Consider the following 19981-nt stretch of genomic DNA (forward strand, 5'->3'; position numbering starts at 1 on the left):
TTCTATAACTTGGTAGTCTGTAAAGATTATTTAGTTTCCGTGCTGATTTGGCTTTTTAAGCAGTGGAGAAAACTGGTTTTGATTTTTTGCTTTTGAAAATCTGATTCTCAAAAAGACAAAATATCAACCAAGGCTAATATATTTTCTTCTGTAACACCACTCTAGGTGTCTGTTCAATATACCATGATAGATACAAATTAACTAATTTGTTCAGTTTTTAATTTGGATCTTGGTTGTTCATACAATGAACTGAAGATGATACTGTGGTGATATTTGATCAATCTTTGCTGTATATTCATGCTAATGATTTCTTTGAAGTATGGTTAAAGAATACTTAACCGTGTGTGCAGAATTATGTCCATGTTTAATTATATTGTAAAGCATTTTACTGACACCTGTAATTTTCAACTAAAATTGTATCTGTGGGGAAAAAAAGCGCCAGTTGTCATAGTTGTAAAGACTTCACATTCTTTAAATCCATTGAAGCTGCTTGAATTGGAAATGGGAATAGAATTTATTTAGATCTTACTGCTGCTGTTGAAAATTAGTGATTAATAAGGTCATTCTTTATGTGTCAGCTTGATGCTGAAGTGATTAAAAAACTTGTAGGCATTTCGTAATTGTTTTAAATTAATTTGTGCCATAGAGCTCTTTTTCATTTTAACAATGCCATCTTATTTTTTATCTGATTTTACGGTTGTAATTACTGTATTATACTTTAATCTACTCTTAGATGCTGCTCACTGGGCATTATAATTATTTAATTTATCTTTTAAATCATATTTCTATATTTTACTGAGGAGATTATGTTTGTATGCTCGTACAGGGTTCAGAGATCTTAACAAGAGTTAATTAAGACTGATGTTAAAATCGTTTATAAATTCCTGACTTTTCTAAACACTTTTATTAGCCTAAACTTACATTTTTGCAGCAAATTAAAAAATAAAGAAAAAAAAAAAACATGATCTGAATTGTAAGAAGTGTTGGGCGTAAACCCAGTCTATGAATGCACACAGTTGTGATTTGTAAGATTTGGCTACAGTATTCTGATGAATGCTTGGAAGTAGAACTATCTGATCAAACAAATAACATTGTTATTTGTTACAGCTTGAATATTAAAGTCAAGTTCCACCTGGGACACCAAGTGTATTTTTAGCATTTAGCTTGAATGTTGTACTGCTTAGATTACTGTTAGTATTTTTCCTAATAGTTTCCTCCATTTTCCTCTGGGTACTTCAGAATTATTACGTGCTTGATTCCTTGAGGCAGTTAGGTCTCTCATCCCTCGTGTCAGTTCCCCTGTCTGTCCCTCTGTCCATTTTCTGCTTCTGCTCTGGAATCAGTCTCTTGGACTTTTCCATATCAGCTGGATATTTTGAGTATGAAGAAGATACTTCTCAAAGTCCTAACAAGTAGCACTATATTTAGGTGGCTGATTTCAAATAGACAATTATCTAAGTTGTAGGCTATGAAGAGAATATTATTAGGTAATATGTCTGGTCTTTTGCCAGTCTTGTTTTCATTTTATACTGCACTTTTCAGGGATTTGTTTATTTATTTATTGCTTTTAATGATATGATTATAATTCTTACAAAGGATGAGGTAGAAGGCAAACTAATTCTGGAACAAAAAAACGTAAATGCTAATTGTATCTATTTGGATCTCTACTAGTACTTGAAGCAGAAATATGTATCATAGCGAGAGCTTGTCTTCAAGTGCAGGTTTATGATCGCTTCTGAGTGTCTTTTTCCAGTCATCAAGAATTTCTGTTGTTTTTAATGTATATTAATAAAAATAATGGCGATTACTAATAACTCATTGCTAAGCTGTATTCTTGACAAAATCAATTTTTTCCAACTTTCATTAATTCAAGTTGAGGGTTTCTTGTTGGTTGTAAGCCTTAATCTGCATCTAGGGATACCTGGTGTTGAGGTTTTGCTCCAAATTCTTATCTTTGTCTCCCATAAGCACACTAGTTTTGAACAACGTGGAGACGGTTTGCAAAATAAAGAACGAAATGCAGAACTTGCCTTCGGTAAAGGGAAGCATTGCTTACCAAAACCAGTTTTGTCAAGTGTTTATTTTAAGTCAGAGGCAGGCAGTTCATCATGAGATTCTGCTCTCACAATTACAAGTTTACCCTTGTGGTTGGTAGCATTCATAGTGAGCAGCAATATTCTCAAGTATGTTACTTGTTGTTTATGCCACAGTACCGTCTTTTTTTAGTAACTCTCCATGCTGTTAGGAAGTTCAATCAGGTAGAATTGCTTACTGTAACGCTTCATTGCTTAGAATAAAATCTGGTTGGTTGGCTGGTTGCTTGCTTTGCTCAGCTAAGAGGACAGTACTAAAGTTTTGTAAATGATGGCAAAGACTGTCAGTCAGGAACCAAGTCACAGCATTACGAACAAACTGGGAAAGAAATCTGTTCCTTTACACTATTTACAGATATTGTACATAACATTTTATCCCTGCAATGGGCTGTGAAAACTTTTCTGTAGTTGAGAAGTTGCAATACTACACAGGAAGGAAAATCACTATGGGCAGCTCAGATTTATAAAAACTGTGGCAGTGCTACATGGGAGGCATTTCCTATTCGTAATCTAACAGTTAGATGAAGTTCAAACTTGCAAGCATGTTCCATATAAGTTAATATGAGATTAAACCACGTGATTTTCTTTTCTATAATTTCATCTTTTAATAAACAGTAGCCAAATTTAATTGATAATCTGGCAAGTAAAAGCTAAATGTTTGCACTGTGGTGTGTGAGAGATATCTTATCAACCGTGAGACAATGAAATGCCAAACATTGTAGTATTTGACTGTCATGGGGCTTTTAAAACATTTAAATATGAAATTGCTGTAACCTGTGTTACGAAGCTTCACTGTCAACATTAGCTGACAAATTGAGTGAGTTAATTAAGTCATAAGTAATAATTTCTTACTACATTTGACGTGGGAAGAAAGGTGTCTGGATTTTACATTCAGTAGACAAAATACAAAACATCAAAAACAGCTAGCTAGAAAATTCTGCAGCTGTATTATCTGTTTTACAAAAGAGAAGACAAGAGGAAACATTTGGATCTTACTGGTCTATTTATCACTTTTGTTAAAGTCTCTACAAAAATATTAAATAATATTAAATAGTGAAAGTTAAGTAGTGGAAAAAATAGATGGTGAATGAAGATCCTGAGTGTTTTTGAGGCTCCGAATTACTTTTCAGTCTCTACTGCGTTCCTCCATGAGACTATTGTCATTAGAAAATTCATAGAAAATTAGGATTCTAAGTTAAATCTGCAGTAAACTTTGTGTATTTCAAAATGAAAGGATTTTAAGTTTTAAAGCGGTGCTTTTTTTGGAGTGACATGCTTTGCATCATTATCTCTAAGATCATTGATTATCATTTTTTCTTTTTTTGGGGGGGGGGGTGGGGGAATGTCAGTCATTTTTAAAGTAACAAAGTGACAAATGCAAAACCAAGGAGAATTTTGACGGTAGGAATTCTCATATGTAGTAGATGTAGAAACTGTTTTCTGAAATGTCAGTCCTCTGTATTGTTCAACTTCTTTGGCTTGTCTTCCATTACGTTACTCTCTAAAGTTTTAGATTATAGCACTTGATTTTATTGACTTGGCCTGGAAAGAAGAAAATCCAGCTAAAGTACCATTTGAAATTGAGAGTGCTAGTATACTTGTGTGGCACATTTTCATATATCAAGTATAAAGACCACAGGCATTATTCTGTGTTAAGAAGAGTGTCAAGAAAGCCTCTGCCATTATTTTTCTATTTGTTTTGGATTGGTACCAAAGGAAATACTCTTGTAGCAACTGAAATCACTTCAAGAAGAATCTTAATGAAGACAAATACATGCTTTTTCTTCCTTCCCTTGTATTAAAACACCTGTTTATTTATCAGATATGCTTTAATTGCATTTCAGATGATGTTTCAACAATTAGTCTGTTTTATATTTACTTTAGAAATGTGTATGAAGTGATGATAAAGTGGAGTTAAAAATGAAATGCTGAACTATGAAAAACCCCAAATTTTCAAAAATGTCAACACTAGGCTTAGAGTCAAGCATCAGAAAAGATTGCTAGGGTTGACCTCTTTAAATAAAGGTCATCAATAAAATGGCTAGCATTGCAAAGTAATAAATTACGCTCCATGCTGTGCCACTGTAATTTGGCAATTCAAGCATCATTTTACTATTATTTTGTTATTCCTCTTTGCTAATGTGGAAACTTTCCCAGTTCTTGTTGTGTCAGTGTCCCCCAGTCAGGTCAGCCTTAAGTTGTCCTGCTTTAGTGCAGGTTATTTTGTCCTTAACTGTGCTTTGCTTTAGTTTCTGAATCTGTAGTCACATACAACTTTAATTCTGAAAACAGTAAAACAGTGTGAGAAGCTGGCATTAAACAGTAATAAATATTTTATGCATATAGATTCTGCTTCCATGAGAAACTGAAAATTTTAGCTGTACATTACAACATTAGGTACTCATAATTAGTTTCAGAAATTTTTTATGAATTCATAGAAACATAAGTATTTTGGCTTTTAAAAAGTTTAAAGCACATGTTGATGTAATCTTATAATGAATGGGTGCTACAAAGATTTTTAACAGAGATGTGATGGATAGAATTGTTCCAGATTAAGAGGATTTGTGAGACATACTTGGCTATCATTAGTGTTTAGGATGCCTATATGTGAACAAATTAATATATCCTGTAAGTGTGTTTATTAAAATTGTCAGTAATTAGAAATACTAGAACATGAAATATACATTTTTGGTGATATGCTACATTTGCATATTGTACTTATTTTTTAAGATTTGCTTCACTAAAACCATTGCTGTGTACATATTTATTTTAAAAATTGGGAACCTTAGTAAATATAATTCTTGGGCTTTTTTCATTTTGGTACAAGTTGTATTTTTTCATAACTATAACACAATTTTGCTGTCTGAAAATGCAGTAAATGTATTCTTGTGAAATACTTGAGATCTGAAAGTTGACAGTAATTATATAACTTGCTTGTTTGTTGCTGACTCGTGCTAATTTCCAGTGAAATGGAAAATTTAAATTTAGATTACAACTGTCATAATTACCTTTATCAGCAAAATAGCCCCTTACTGACAATTACTTACAAAGTAGGAAGAATGAGCCTTTTCAGTCATTGTGTTCTACTCCCGTCTTACATCAATTGCGTATAACTCAGGGAGTTCAGTCATCTGTTTTTCAAATTCTTTAGACTAGAAAACAACTTCCAAGAAATTCATTATGAATATTAAACACTAGTTGAAATATAAAGACTGGCACAATTTATTGTTCTTCATTACTTTCGATGTCTGCAAGCAACCAAGTGAAATATGTTTGTACTGTGTGAAGAACAAAAATGTTAGGTGGTGTTTGTGAGTTAGTACATCAGCTAGAAATACAACTGACTGTTTCTGCATTCTACTTGATTATCTAAAAGTTGTAGTCTGCAATATAGGTATCTGAAATAAATTTAACATTGTATTTCACTTCAGCATATGTGACTTGCAGCTGTATTTCCCTAGAGCGAAGGCGGACACATGATAGTGGTTCAGTGGTTCTGTACCTGTTAGTACTGCAAGGCATGCGAGGCCTCTAACTGTTGAAAATGAATATCAAAAGGTGTTATATTTTCTTCAGTATGTAAACTTGCATGTTTTTACTGCCTTGTTTCATTCTTAAGTTCATTTCTCGAAGGTGTTAGGACACGTGATTACAATGGTTGCCTTCTCCTTTCAATAGCTTTTCAAGCTGAGGACTTCTCATCGTTTTACTGAAGGATAAACAATTCTACCATGCATGTCATGTCATACAGACCTTAGAACCAGCCTTAATATTGGATGTTGCCTCTATCACAGATTGTGTACTTGATGAGTTTTGCAGAAAGTCTTGGAAAGAAAGGTTTTAATGTGATAGGAGGATATTAAGTTTGTAAAGGTAGAAGATTATCCACGTGATTTTGAGATTAGAAGGCAAAGGTGATTGTGGGTAGTGGGATATCCATCACAAAGGTCTCCTTTATGAATAATTTTAAAAATATTTACAGTGCATAGGCAGAATATACACTAATAATGTAGTGTTTCTCGTGTACACAGCGGAGGGGAGGGATTATCCAGAACTTGATGGCATCACTTAAAAGCCTGGAACATCGTAACCTCTCCACCCTCATTCTCTTAACTGATCGTGTCCTGTAGTAGCAGTTCAGTCTTTGTGTTAGTAGTATCTATTTACCTGATTAGTGTTATATTTAGAAATGAAATAGAACATTTGAAGATTTGCACACTTTTATGTATAGCTACAAGTTTAAAAAATATAAATAAATCCCAGAAGTAGCAGATATTTTTAAGATGTTCACAAACAATATATTTTGCCTTTATTTATATAATGGAAGTTTATGACTTTAAAAATATAGATTATTTAGCCTTGGGTAGATAGAGACAAAGAGAGTGCTTTGGAAATGTAATGATGTTTTATACATATTTATAGGTGTTTGTTTTTAGACACTTTTGGAGCCAGTGAACATTTGGTGTAATGTGTTGTGACTGTTCTGATTTGCAAAAAGGCTCGCTGTTGGTTGTTTTTAAAATAGGAAACATTTTTGCTTCTTCCATATTGAAACAACTTTCAGTTCTCTGAAAGTTAGTTGCCATATTGACTAAAACTTTCATATAGCCATACAACGTGTATTGAGAAAGAGAATGATATAACTTCAGTCTAAGCCTTTGAGCTATCAGAATTTTGAATAACTAAAAATAATAATTTGTTAAACTGTTATTATGGGGCTCACCTACAATCCTGTACAATGCATTCAAATTTAAATGGAGCTGGCGTGGGTGAAACGTATTCTGTAAGTTTTTACTGTGTGTTCATTTCCATTATTCTCTGGCCTGCTTGCTTCAACACAGAGGCCCCAGGAAGCACAGTGGGTAATACAGATGGACAGCTGATCTTTTTGATCAGAAAAATTCAGATATTTCAGATGTTATTTAACATCTGCTACCTTAATCTTTATAAAGTCTTGTAACAGTGCCACTGTGCTGTTGGGATGTTAGTTGTTCATGTAGTTTTTTAGTGCCTTTTTAGCTCTGATAAATGTGGAATTTCGAAGATTAGAGTGGTCTCATTGTCTTAGCTTCTAGAATGCCTGTGTGAATGTAGATGAAGGAGAATATGGGTAGCAAAAAAATCTTTCACAAAGAAATAGAATAGAGATGTCCTATTGAGGCCTTAACAAAGACTTCTTGTCATACATTTAGATGAAGTAAGACATAAGCATTTCTGCAGTAGTTGTAATTTATGGCATGTTAGCTAAAACCACTTAAGAGAATGTGATTCTTTTGGAGGTAAATTTTTCTAAATATAAAGAAGTCCAACTAGCAGATTAGTTCTACTAAAGATGGAAATAACCCATGCAAGTGATTATCTCTGCTCTCAAATAGCAAACACACCAGAATAGATATTGTGTGCTTGAGTAGTTCTTTAGAAACCTTTGATACGTTGATACTTATTAAAAATTTGTATTTATTTGATACTAAGAAATTATTTAAGCTTCAATTTGTTTAAATTTGCTCTGTTTTGCATGCATTAATCTCAACTTTTTGTTTCAAGTGAATACAGAGCTTATATTTATGCTCTCTTTTATCCTTCTTTGCTGGTTTATTACTGTCTTCTTTTTATTACCAGTGTTTTATTTTTGGAAACGGTTACATTATTTGCGAATCCTGTTGCTTGTAGTCCTGTCCTAAATAATTTTTAGTCTAAGAAATAAGTGAATATATATCTACATATTCATTTCATTTTATAAGTTCGTAGATTGTTTTTTGTATATTGAGAAGCTGTGACTTTAATCTTTTTTCTTTTTTCTTATATCATTGTGAACCATTGTTTAAGTCATCCAAAGGAAGAAAAATAAGTCCAGCATACTGTATAAGTAGTTGCATCTCATGTTTCTGTTTGTAATGTTATGTATTTATTTGTATGCATCACCACTTTTTAAACTATTTGGGATCAGAGGATTATTTAATTTTCAGATATTACTTTTGATAGTTAAGGACTTCTGAAAATGTTCAGTAAAATGTTGGTTTATTCTGTCTTCAGAGCAAGTTCATAGACACTTGGATCAGCATGAGGTGAAATATTTGCAATTTGCTTTCCGATGGATGAATAACTTACTGATGAGAGAAGTCCCTTTACGGTGTACCATCAGATTATGGGACACATACCAAGTAAGTACTTTATTATACTTCCATATCTCTGACTGTGTGTTTCCAACGTGCAGGTGTGTTTTTGTGTTATTCTTCTTGAACCTTTTGATTTAGAGTCACAATAATATGAGAGAGTCTTCCGTGATCATTACCATTTAGAAACATTAAAAGTTTTCAGTCATTTTGCTCTTAAAAAAACCCAAACACTTGATATCATATCAATTTGTAGTACTAAAATGTACCCCTTGTCAAAGGATGGGTTAATGGCAATACCCTTTCTGCCTCTTCAAAAAAACAAAGCATTGCATTTTGTTTAATGAATGTTCTCCATAGATTCTGAGTTCCAGACTTCACACTCCCCCCTTAACTATTCATTCCAAAACTAGCATCCATCTCTCCAGCACTGAGAAATGCTCATCCTTCTGTAATTAGTCTTGTTCTATTGTTTATCCAGACAGAATTCCTTATGTTGCTGACCTCCACTTGAGGCAATTAATTTCCTCAATAATTTCTTGCTCAACTGTCAAGCAAAAGAATTGGTATTAGTGAAAAACTGTTAGTCTGTTCTTAGTTCTATTTCTTAGTGTTCCAGCAGCTTCTGGTTTTACTTTTTAAATATTTTTAATTTTTTAAATTATTTATTTAAATGATAGACTTTTGCCAGAGGTGAGGAGCACTGCCAGGGGAGAGGTGTCTGGGTAGGACAGACTGCCTGGTTCCATTGACTCTGTACTGGGTGTCTATTCTGGCTCCCCCGCTTCATGAGGACATCCAGGACAACAGTGAGCAGCTTCCCTTCTGTCGCAAGGATACGAGAACAGCGGCCTTTCTTTAAAGAGAATCCCACTGTTGTTTTCACAGAAGGAAACCTTTTGTCTCCTTGCTCTTCCTCTCTTACTATCACAGCTAGAGTAATGCCTCACTCAGCTGTCCATTTTTTTCAGTTCAGAGAAAATACAGACTAAATATTGATGTTTCCAGATCAAATTACAACTTAGTTATTCTCAGAGTAGGCCCAGTTTTCCCATGAACTACATTGGGAAGTTTCAGGGGAACAACAGCACACTTAATAGTCTTCTGTTGCATATTTCCTGGTGTGATAGATAACTATTGTTATCTAGAATGGTTAGAACCATGCTATGTCTCTTGAAATTCTTTGTAGTTCTTCCATTATTGTTATGAGAATAGGATCAGGCACTTAGATGCTATCCAGATCTGTCTTGGTTTGAATTGCAATAAAGGTTCTCTATCTGGTATCATGTTTTTGTCTAGTTTAATTTAGGATTCATCAGTCATTTGTTATGCTCTGTGAAGTAAGTCATTGAACATATAATCCAAAATACCTGTGGTTGATCTAGTTAAAGTGTAGGGGCAGAGGGAACTGGAAAGGTTCCCAAATCCTCTGTTAAGTAAATGCTCTGGTATTCTGTAGCTGTATCTCTGAAATCCACTAAAATTTATCACTGTCTTCTGAAGCAGAATTTTGTAAAATAGGAAAATTAAGGACATTATGCATGCTGCTTACAAAGAATGTGTTGCAAGAGCTTCTTAGCTGTAAATATTTTCTTTTACTTATTCTTTAACTCAAATTGCATTTTAATGAGAGTGAATTATTCCTTTCTTTATTTGATTTGGACTTTGTTTTCTGTTTAGTTTTGTTTTTAAGATAAATGCTTGAAATATTTTATATATACTTTTGAAATTGATATTGCTTGTGAAGTAATGCCTAAGATACTCCCATTTTAAATCTATAGAACTGTATTATATGGATGGACATAGACTTCGTCAGATGCGAAAGACTTCACAGACCAATAATGTAATATAATAGCTCAGATTTATCATTTTATTATTTCTTGCCTTGTTATTCTACGTTTTGCCATCTTTTTTTGGCATAAAGAATTGGTAAACTAAGCTAGCATGGTGGCAGAAAAATTAAGGGATTATGCATGTTAGTTTTATGTTTGCTCTTTCTTGGGGTTGGGGGTGGTTACTGACACTGATTTAAAGATTTGTTTGCATATTTGAAACGAGTTAACTCTGACCTAAATGATGCAGCATTCTCCATTGGAATCTGGGGGGGATATGTATATGCTCTACATCTATGCTGTTCAACACTAAACAGATATTTTAAAAGGTTAGGTTTTCTGTCAAAGTCTCTGAGGCTAACTTTGATTCACTTTAAGATATTTTATAGAAATTTGCATCAAGTTTTTATTTAGGTTGATTTTCTTTCTTAAAAATCTGTGTTGTCCTTGTGGCCCTCTTAAGATCCACTGTACTTATGTAGCTGTGTACATTTCTCTTAAGTGCAAAAAATCATTACAGTGGTAGCATCCATTCAAAATCCTTCATTCTTTCCTAGAAGCAATACAAGTGTTAGGTTGTGAAGTAGTACAGAGTTAAATATTAACTATCGGGTAAAAGTCTTGTGTTTTTTTTTTTTTTAATTCTATGCTTAAATATTGAGTTCAGAACAACAATCCGATTTTTGGGCAGTTCGGAGCTTGAAGGAAAACTCTTAATGATGCCATTAAATTCTCTTGATATTTGATAATGTACTGTACTGTCTGCACTTTGAGATGAGGTTGTTCTATTTTTCATTATACTGTTGGTCTTCTGGCCTGATGTTCTTACACAAATTACCTTTCTGTGCTGTCATTCCTGCAGTGATTTCTCTGTGTAAACAACTCTGTAGGAGTACATAATTTGCTTGAGAAACACTGTTAGAAACTTACTCAGACTCTTGTGTTGGCTGGGTATTAAAATTTATGTGGATCTGAAATTGTTTGAGAGAAACAGCAACAAAACAAAACAAAAAAATGCAACAAAATGTGAATGCAAAAAAAGGAAAGCAGCAGCAGTATATTAGTTTTCAGTTTTAAATATATTGTGGCAAATGCCTTTTGAAAGTGTAGATTTCAAGTGTACAGCCTAATATTTAATCCTGCCAGGAAGCCTTTTTGTTTAGTACCACTTTGCTGACTGCTGTATAGCCAGCTCTCTAGAAGGCTGATGAAGCTGAAATTTAATTCTTATAGTCTTTGGATACTTTGCAAAACAGGTGGGTGAAGTAGGTACTATTTACAACTCACCAGTCTATTTTTTTCCTTCTTGGAACTAATTATTTCTTTCTTGTCCAAGAGTCTGATGCTTCCCTTCTTCAAAATAAATATTATTTAAGTTTTCTGAAAAATGTATGTCTTCTTTAGACGAAGTATTATTGCAAGTACTTGGGTAGCAATTTACACACTTTTCTTATACAAGGAGAGACTGAAGTTTGTTTTCTCTCCCTCTTACTTAATGCTCATTTTTATTGTTGTGTCTCAGGTTGGACTTCTGTTGACCAGCATGGTAACATACATGCTTTTTTTTACCTTTGCTTGTTTGTATAACTTATGCAACTAATACATAGCTTTTGTTGTGGCAGGGTGGGGGGGGGAGGATTTTCTTTAAATATGGACATCTAATGTTACAGTTTAAAAAACAACATAGTTCATCCATTTTATTCAGTCAGTGGCATGATAGCTCTCTGCAACATTTTGCATCCAGGTGTATTTGTTAGGCTATCCTCAATAAGTTTGTATCTCTACTAAACTGTTCATTTTCTAGATCATTCAGTAATTTACTGAGTAATACTAATCTTACTGTTATTTTTGCCCTTTCTTTTCTTGTATTTTATTTTTTCTTTAATTCATGTCCTGTTTCTGTCCTATTCCACAACAATTAGTTTCAGGGTCTAGCTAAGTGAAATTGATGAAAATATTTGGATGTGTGAATATTTAATATCCAATTACTTACACACGAGTAGGATCATGTCTTTGAGATTTATACACATTTGTCAATTTGAAACTGGCCAGTGGGTTAAATGTTTCTGAAGTGGGAGAGATAGACCTGGTGGAACATAACCTTTCCTTCCTGGACATAAAATGCAAATGTGAAAGTTTAATCTTCTGAGGAAATAAAGGTAAAATACTGTTTAACTTGGTAATGGCTTCTTGTTCGCATGAAATATACTGTAAGATAATCTCTTGAATTCAGAAGATCAGAGGCCTCTGGAGCCTGTAGTCAAGTTATACCTTCCTCTTTGATTCTGCCATCCCTCGTTTTTGTGTAAGGAATGTTTTTTTTTCCCTCCAGCTTCCTGCCTGAGAGCTGGAATTCACTGTTCTGCTCTCTTCTGAACTGAGCTGCAATTGTCCCTACTTTCACTATAATTCAAGAACACCTTTTCACATTATCTTCTTTAAAAGTAATTCCAAAGATGTGATTAAAATCAAAAGTTCTTGGATACTAAATGTAAAAGGACTTTTGCTTTTAAGGTTTGCAATCTAAATATTTCCTTTTCAAACAGAACATCCTTACTTTAACTCTCCTTTTGTGTTCAAGTTAGTATTTTCCCTTATGATATTAGTTCCTGATGCTTACAGCTTCCCTTCAACTTTAGCAACTGTGAAGTTTTTTTTTTTTTTACTTCTTCAGTCTTTGTCAGCCAACTGACTCTCATCGCCTTACACCACATGGATAGTTATTTGCCTGGACAACTGTGTTGCCAAGGCAACTTCCCATTGCCAAGAGTTGTGCTCATTAAGACTTTATTTTGGCAGGCAATTATATTCCAGTGGCATAACACTGAAGTCAGTGACCTCTTATTGTTTATCTTCTGCTAACTGCAATCTGAAATAACTAAAACTGACAGACAAGAAGGTAAGAATGTTAGTCAGAAAAAGTTTATCTGCAACTATAACTTTTTGTACAGACTTGAACACGTATAAGGGTTGTATGCTTCTGAGTACCAATTTTTCTGACCTTAAAAAGCACTCATTCATATTTATATAAGTTCTCAGGTTTTCTCCTAAGAAGGACGTAGTCTAAATGCTATTTGTAGAATTACAATAATGTGTATATACAATTGGTATTCTTGCTGATTATCAAGGTTTAGTTTATTAATTCCTATTTAATTTTAATTTTTAGTGTGAGACAAGGCTCCCAGTCTCCTCATGCAAGCAAATTAAGCAGATCCACAATCTTTCTGTACGTTCTCATCCCAAACTGTGAGCTGCAGTTATATATCCTCATCTTCCCCCTGTACTGCTCTGCATTCTTTGCCTCAGCAAACATGGTTATAATACAAACAAGCAACAAGAACAAAAACAACCAAACTAAAACAAGCAGGAACGAACCAACACCCCCCACAAAAAACCCAAGTGAAAAAAGTTAACTTCTGCCCTCTATCAAATTGAAAAATCATGTTTATACTTTAGACAGCCCATCAGCTTTCCTAATAGTGATCTTAGCTATATCATTTAATACATCTCATCTTAGTCCTCTGCTTATTTTCACATTCTTTCTTTTCATTATAGGAAGAATCAGTCTTGGCACTGCTTGTGTGCCTACTCAGTTTCTGTAGTACCTACAGAGAAGGTTAGGGACCATTAGGTTGCCTGTATACTGACATTTGTCTGAACCCTAAGGAATAAGCAGTAGTACTAGCAATTATAAAACTTAATGCCTGTAGTAGGTACTTAAATATGACTGCGGGAAAATTGATCATCTGCCATGCCTTTGGATGGGTTTGCATATTATTCCTGAATGCATGGACATTAGAAGTCTGTTGGACCTGAATTTCCAAGATTCCTACTTTCTGGTCTTCTAACCTGTGTACTCACTGTTAATAGAATCATGGAATGGCCTGGGTTGAAAAGGACCTTAAAGATCACCCAGTTCCAACCCCCTGCTATGTGCAGGGTCGCCAACCACCAGACCAGGCTGCCCAGAGCCACATCCAGCCTGGCCTTGAATGCCTCCAGGGATGGGGCACCCACAGCCTCCTTGGGCAACCTGTTCCAGTGTGTCGCCACCTTCTGAGTGAAAAATTTCCTCCTAATATCTAACCTAAACCTCCCTTGTCTCAGTTTAAAACCATTCCCCCTTGTCCACACTCATAAACAGCTGTTCCCTTTCCTGTTTGTATGCTCTCTTCAAGTACTGGAAGGCCACAGTTAGGTCTCCCCAGAGTCCAGTTTGCTCAGCCTTTCTTCATAAGGGAGGTGTTCCAGACCTCTGATCATCTTAGTGGCCCTCCTCTGGACCTGCTCCAAGAGCTGTGTTTCTTTCTTGTACTGGGGGCCCTCGGCCTGGATGCAGTACTCCTGATGGGGCCTCACAAGAGCCGAGTAGAGGAGGACAATCACCTCCCTCTCCCTGCTGGCCCCTCCTTTTTTAATGCAGCCGGGAACACAGTTGGCCTTCCGGGCTGCAAGCAGACACTGCTGGCTCGTGTCCAGCTTCTCGTCCACCAGGATCCCCAAATCCTTCTCCACAGGGGTGCTCTCAAAGAGATCTTCCCCCAGTCTGTATAAATACCTGGGTTTGCCCCAGCCCAAGTGCAATACCTTGCACTTGGTCTTGTTGAACCTCATTAGGTTCACATGAGCCCACTTCCCCACCCTGTGCAGTAATAGTAAAGGTGGGGTTTAGTTTCACACATGAATGTAAAAATGTAGGTATCTTACTGTAAGTTTGTGTTTAGTGCTGTATCTGGTATCAAAGATTCCATGTTAGGGGCAGCTTTCCTATGGCTTAGAATAGCCAGTCAATCAAATCTCTTTTTAGGGCCCATTGAGTGTATTGACCAGATCTTCATTACCTGTGTAGCTTAAACATATACTGTGTTTGCAGATACTTAATCTAAAAAAGGGAAGCTCTCTAAGTTTCTGAAAGAAAAAAAAAAAAAGTTAAAATTCCCTTCATACCGCTTGGGGACTGGCTGGACATTGATTGGTGGGTGGTGAGCAATTGCTTGTGCATCACATGTTTGGTGTCTGTGTGTATATCTATAAATCTGTATGTATTTCTGTGTGTGTATATATATTACTATTTTTTTCCATCTTACTTTTCTGTCTTAGCAAATATTTTTTACCTCAACCCATGAGTTCTACTTTGTTGGTTGTTTTTCTTTTTTTTTTTAATTCTCTCCCCCATCTTATTGGCAGAGTGGAGTGAATAAACAGCTGTGTGCTGCTTAGTTAAACCTCGAGATATACATAGAGAAGCATTCACTTTTTTCTTCATTCAACTTCCTAAGACAGCCTCTGGTGCTATTGAAATAGATGGCAATTTTTCTGTGGCTAAACAGAAGTTAATTGCACATGCAGAATGGATAAGATGGAGTATTTTCTCTTCTGTGTAACTTAAAGGATGTGAGTAATTTCATTGACTTCACTTGAGCAAGTAATGAATTTAGTTAATTAAGCATGTACTTTAAAGTGATCTATTGATCAGGATCTTGATGCATTTTATACGATGATAATCAAATGTTAGATGTAGTCTAGAAAATAGTTTGTTTTCCTTCCTTCCTACTTTGAAGTAGTTTTTCTGTTTCTGTAGGAAAGTTTTAGTAATATTTTTTATTTAAAAAGTCTAAAAAAAAACATGTTTTTATACAAGAAAAGAGAAAATTGTCTCTCTCACATATGCTGTGTATACTTTTTAATTTTGATCATATTTTACATTCTATAAACACTGGACTTTCATAATACTGTTCTGTGTTTTATAAGCTAGATTAAAAATTAGTATCTCTAGTGACTGTGTAGTCCTTTACTTACTGAATTATGTGTCTTTCTGTAAAATTTTGTAATGAGACATTTTGAAAATAACTATAAAATTTTTTTAAATAATGTTGTATGTGTCAGTGGAGTATGCTGTGTGAAGATGATATAGCCTATCTTATTTAAATACACTGATTTATGTAGAAGACGTCAGAGGTTGAGTCATCTAACTTTATTCTGCTTTTTTTTTTCCCCCCAAAGCTTAAAAAATTAAGGTATGTTTGGGAGAGAGCATAAAATATCTTTTGTAAACAAAATGGCAGCTAAGACTGAAATATTTCTATTTGTATAAATAAGAAAAGTCAAGATTTCAGAGTGTGACTGTGAGTGATAATAAAAACTCCTGGCTCACCTACTTTCACAGGATTTATAGTTCTTTAAATAACCCCTTTTCATGGTTATGGTTAACTCATCTGGTAGTGGTCTACAGTGAGCTTGTTGGACAAGATGAAAGCAGTTGTTGGTGTGGTAGTTGTTGAACTTGCTTGCCAATATTCAGTTAGATTTTGTTGCTGTGAAACACATGGCAGCAGATGGGCAGTCTGACAAAATGGTGCCTGGCATGGAAAGTACATATGCAGCAAAGGTGTGGAATTGAATCCAACCATGTGGAAGAAATCTGCCGGGTTACAGTTTTATGTGTGCAGCATGAAGGTTCTTGTTCATAGCTGGCAAAAATGCATAACTAATTTTGATGACTGTTGAAAAGCAGTGCTTTGTAGCTGAGAATTTGCTCTATCAAATAGTGTAATTGCACTATTATCTATTGTAGTTTCCATGGAAATGAATAGGAGGCATTACTTTTGGAACAACCTAAATAGACAAGCTGATGAATATGGGTTATGGAAGTGGCTAGTGAGGTGGATTTAAAGATTGACTGAACAGTTGGGCCCAAAGGTTTGTGATAAGTTGCACAACATCCACTCACAGACAAGGCACTAATGACTCTAGTGAGCAGGACTCAGTACTGGGACTAGCACTGTTCAATATCTACTTTGTTGACCTGTGCACTTGGCTGGAGCACACCCTCAGTAAGTTCATAGGTGATACAAAATGAGGAGGCATGGCTGGTATGCCACAGCTTGGGCCACCATGGAAAGGGAAGTTGGCAAGCCTGAGAACGGTGCATAGAGGAATCTCATGAAGTTCAGCAAGCAGAAATTCAAAGTCCTGCATCTGGAGAGCAATAGCTCAGACACCTGTAAGCACTGGGGGCTCGTGAGCTGAAAAGCTACTTTGCTGAGAAAGACTTTGCAGTGCTGGTGAACACCAAGCTGAGCATGAGTTAGTAAGGCACCTTCATAGCAAAAAAAACCCCAAACCTACAGAATCCTGGGCTGCATTAAGAGGAGTGTTGTAACCTGTTCTAGTTCAGTTACACGTGGCTTACCTCAATGAAATTCTTCCAGTGTCTGTTTAATGTGCTATAGTTTTTCTAACCGCCAGCTCAGCAGTGTGAAACTGGTATGTGACATTCAGAGGCTTCATCATTTTTTGCTATGCAAAATGGCCATTCTGTAAGCCAAATAATGGCTTTAGTAATAGGTAACTGCAAGTTTGTCTGCAGGGGCTTTGTTTGTATTAAATTCACTCTCTGTTGATGAAAAATACCTTTGATGATGCATGAAAAAGCAGAGACCCAATCTGGTAAATGCTGTCAGCTGTGTGGTTTTTGCAGCCACATGTCCTTACAGCTTCCTTTTACTGCTTGCTTTAAAAAGGAATGTACTGCTAGACCTTAAATGCATTTGAAAAAAAACAAAAACAAAGCAGAGTAAGCTTTGCTTTATGCAAAACATGAAAAAAATAGAAGAAAAAAATGCCAGTTTAATTGCAGGGTTTTCAGTTAGAGTTGATTCAGTTTAAGTTATGATTTTCTGTTTTTCCCTTTCTGCCATTAGGTACTATTTAACGAAAAGAAAAAAAAAAGAGCCAAACTCTCTATTCTTTAAGCTCAGTAGTTCTGGGCTTTCTCTTGTACTCTTAATGCTCTTTAAACATGAAAGTTAATGGACACAATTCTGTTACATTCTTCTGGCCTTTCTTGAAGGGAGCACATAAACAGGAAGGGGAACGGCTGTTTACGAGGGTGGGTGGTAATAGGACAAGGGGGAATGGTTTTAAACTGAGACAGGGGAAATGTAGGTGAGATATTAGGAGGAAGTTTTTCACTCAGAAGGTGGTGACACACTGGAACAGGTTGCCCAAGGAGGCTGTGGATGCCCCATCCCTGCAGGCATTCAAGGCCAGGCTGGATGTGGCTCTGGGCAGCCTGGTCTGGTGGTTGGCGACCCTGCACATAGCAGGGGGGTTGAAACTAGATGATCACTGTGGTCTTTTTCATTCTATGATTCTATTTGTATTTACTTACATTTCTGTATTGGATGCAGAAACTTTCTTCAATAGGTTCTGTGTAAGTAATTCAGAACTCCAGGGGAAGAAGCCAGAGTGCAAAAGCAGCTTTGCACAGGTCCTGCAGCACAGAATGGAACTTGTTGTTCTTCCCCCAGAACCATTTCCTTGCTCAGCTTTATTTCCATGCCTTGACACTTGTTACAAGTTGTTCAGCATTTAAAAACAGTAACCTAATTAGCGTTCTCAAGTTCCTGATGTTAGTACCTAGCATTTGGTACCTAGCTGCAGTACCGAAATACTGGCATTTCTAGAAGTCAACATTAGGAGCTAAACAGTGATCATTTCTTTTTTTCCCCCTTTTATTCTAATGGGTTGTTGTTAAAACCTAAACAACAGTAGAATAATATAAACAAATTACATGGTTTTCTAGTTCCTTCTTTTAAGTTTATTAAAGCATCCATAACTGATGTATAGTTTTGGTGTAGGCTGCCTTAATATAGGAATGTCTGATGTTTCTAAAGTGCATAAAGCTTAGGAATTTTAAATCAAATTAGGAGTGTTTATGAGGAGCTGAAGTGCAGGCATTTTGTTTCATTTGAAAATGATCAACAGAATTTGAAATAATACAGGATGTGATTTATATTGTTGTGCATGATAAATTTCTGAATAGCAGAACTCTATACAGGTAAGGAACAAAATAAATTATAAAATATGGTTGTGAAATTCAGAAATAAATCTGTGGTTGATGATTGATGCCATTTTACAAAACAGGCAGCCTCACTACCATATGTAAAACAATTAGTACATATTAATGTAGTAATCAGCTGCAGATGACAGAACATTAGACTACACTGAAGATAGTAGGTTGAAGTATATATATTAACCTGCTCTGCCTTGAAGCAGAATATTTTAGTTACAAAGCTTTTCAGCAGCCAGCACAGAAAATCTGTTAAGCTTTTAAAATACTTTTTAACTCCTTTTCTCTATGTAAAACATATTACCTACACTCAAATGCAACTTTTTGTAAGAAATGATAAACCAGTACTTAACAAATACAGTAACATCCAATAAAAATGGTTTATTTATAGTAGAACAGGTACTTGTGGTGGGATTATGAAATATATAATTACTGTTTATTTCTGGAATGCACAACATTATTAGGACTACATTAAATATTAAGTCCTTATCTTCTTTCTTCTTTGTCTCTGCTAGTCTTTTGCTCCTTGTAATGACTGCTTCTTCTTTAATATTCTGGCCTTTCTTGTTTTCCTGATAAATGACAGTCTTGTGCTTTGCTCTGCTGCATGGATTGCCCTTGACTGTCTATGCTGGGAGCTTTTCTGCCCTTTCTTCCAGTCTCACAGGGTTTGTTGGCCCCCTCATTTTTTATTTTTTTTTATGCTTCTCCATCCTATTCATGAGTGATCTGAGGCTTTCCTTATAGCTTCACTGTCAGCTTTATGCTGATGATATGCGCATCCACTTTTTTTTTATTTTTGACCTGACTCCCTTAGTTAAGATATGTATGTCAGAATGCCTGTGTGACAGTTCTCCCAAGATAGCTGATGGCAATTACTGATACCAAGAATTTTTTCTTTTTCCTTTTCTTCATCACAGCACTTAGATTTCTTATTTTGTAACTTTCCATAGTGGATCTTGTGCTGGATTTTTTTTGTTCATCATATTTTTCTCTTGCATGCTCCGAGCTACTTTCTACTTCTACTTCCCCGCTCAGTTAAAAACAAAAACACAAACAATCACAGAATCACAGAATCACAGAATTGCC

The 19981-nt window shown here is 35.3% G+C and overlaps 1 protein-coding gene across 2 annotated transcripts in view; it reads left to right on the top strand.

The window, feature by feature from the left end:
• Positions 1 to 19981, top strand: part of TBC1D22A (TBC1 domain family member 22A) — a 153846-nt gene that overhangs the window by 72193 nt on the left and 61672 nt on the right. The window contains exons 11-12 of one of the 2 annotated variants that reach the window (XM_031603144.2): positions 8127 to 8254; positions 8887 to 9738. In XM_031603144.2, coding sequence (XP_031459004.2) covers positions 8127 to 8254; positions 8887 to 8958 — 200 coding nt within the window. In that variant the 3' untranslated portion in view covers positions 8959 to 9738. Of the gene's footprint in view, positions 1 to 8126; positions 8255 to 8886; positions 9739 to 19981 lie in introns of those variants that run through there. The other variant, XM_031603071.2, reaches the window with a different exon arrangement.

Source organism: Phasianus colchicus, chromosome 1 (assembly GCF_987193195.1).
Source record: "Phasianus colchicus chromosome 1, bPhaCol1.hap1.1, whole genome shotgun sequence".
NCBI classification, from domain to species: Eukaryota; Metazoa; Chordata; class Aves; order Galliformes; family Phasianidae; genus Phasianus; species Phasianus colchicus.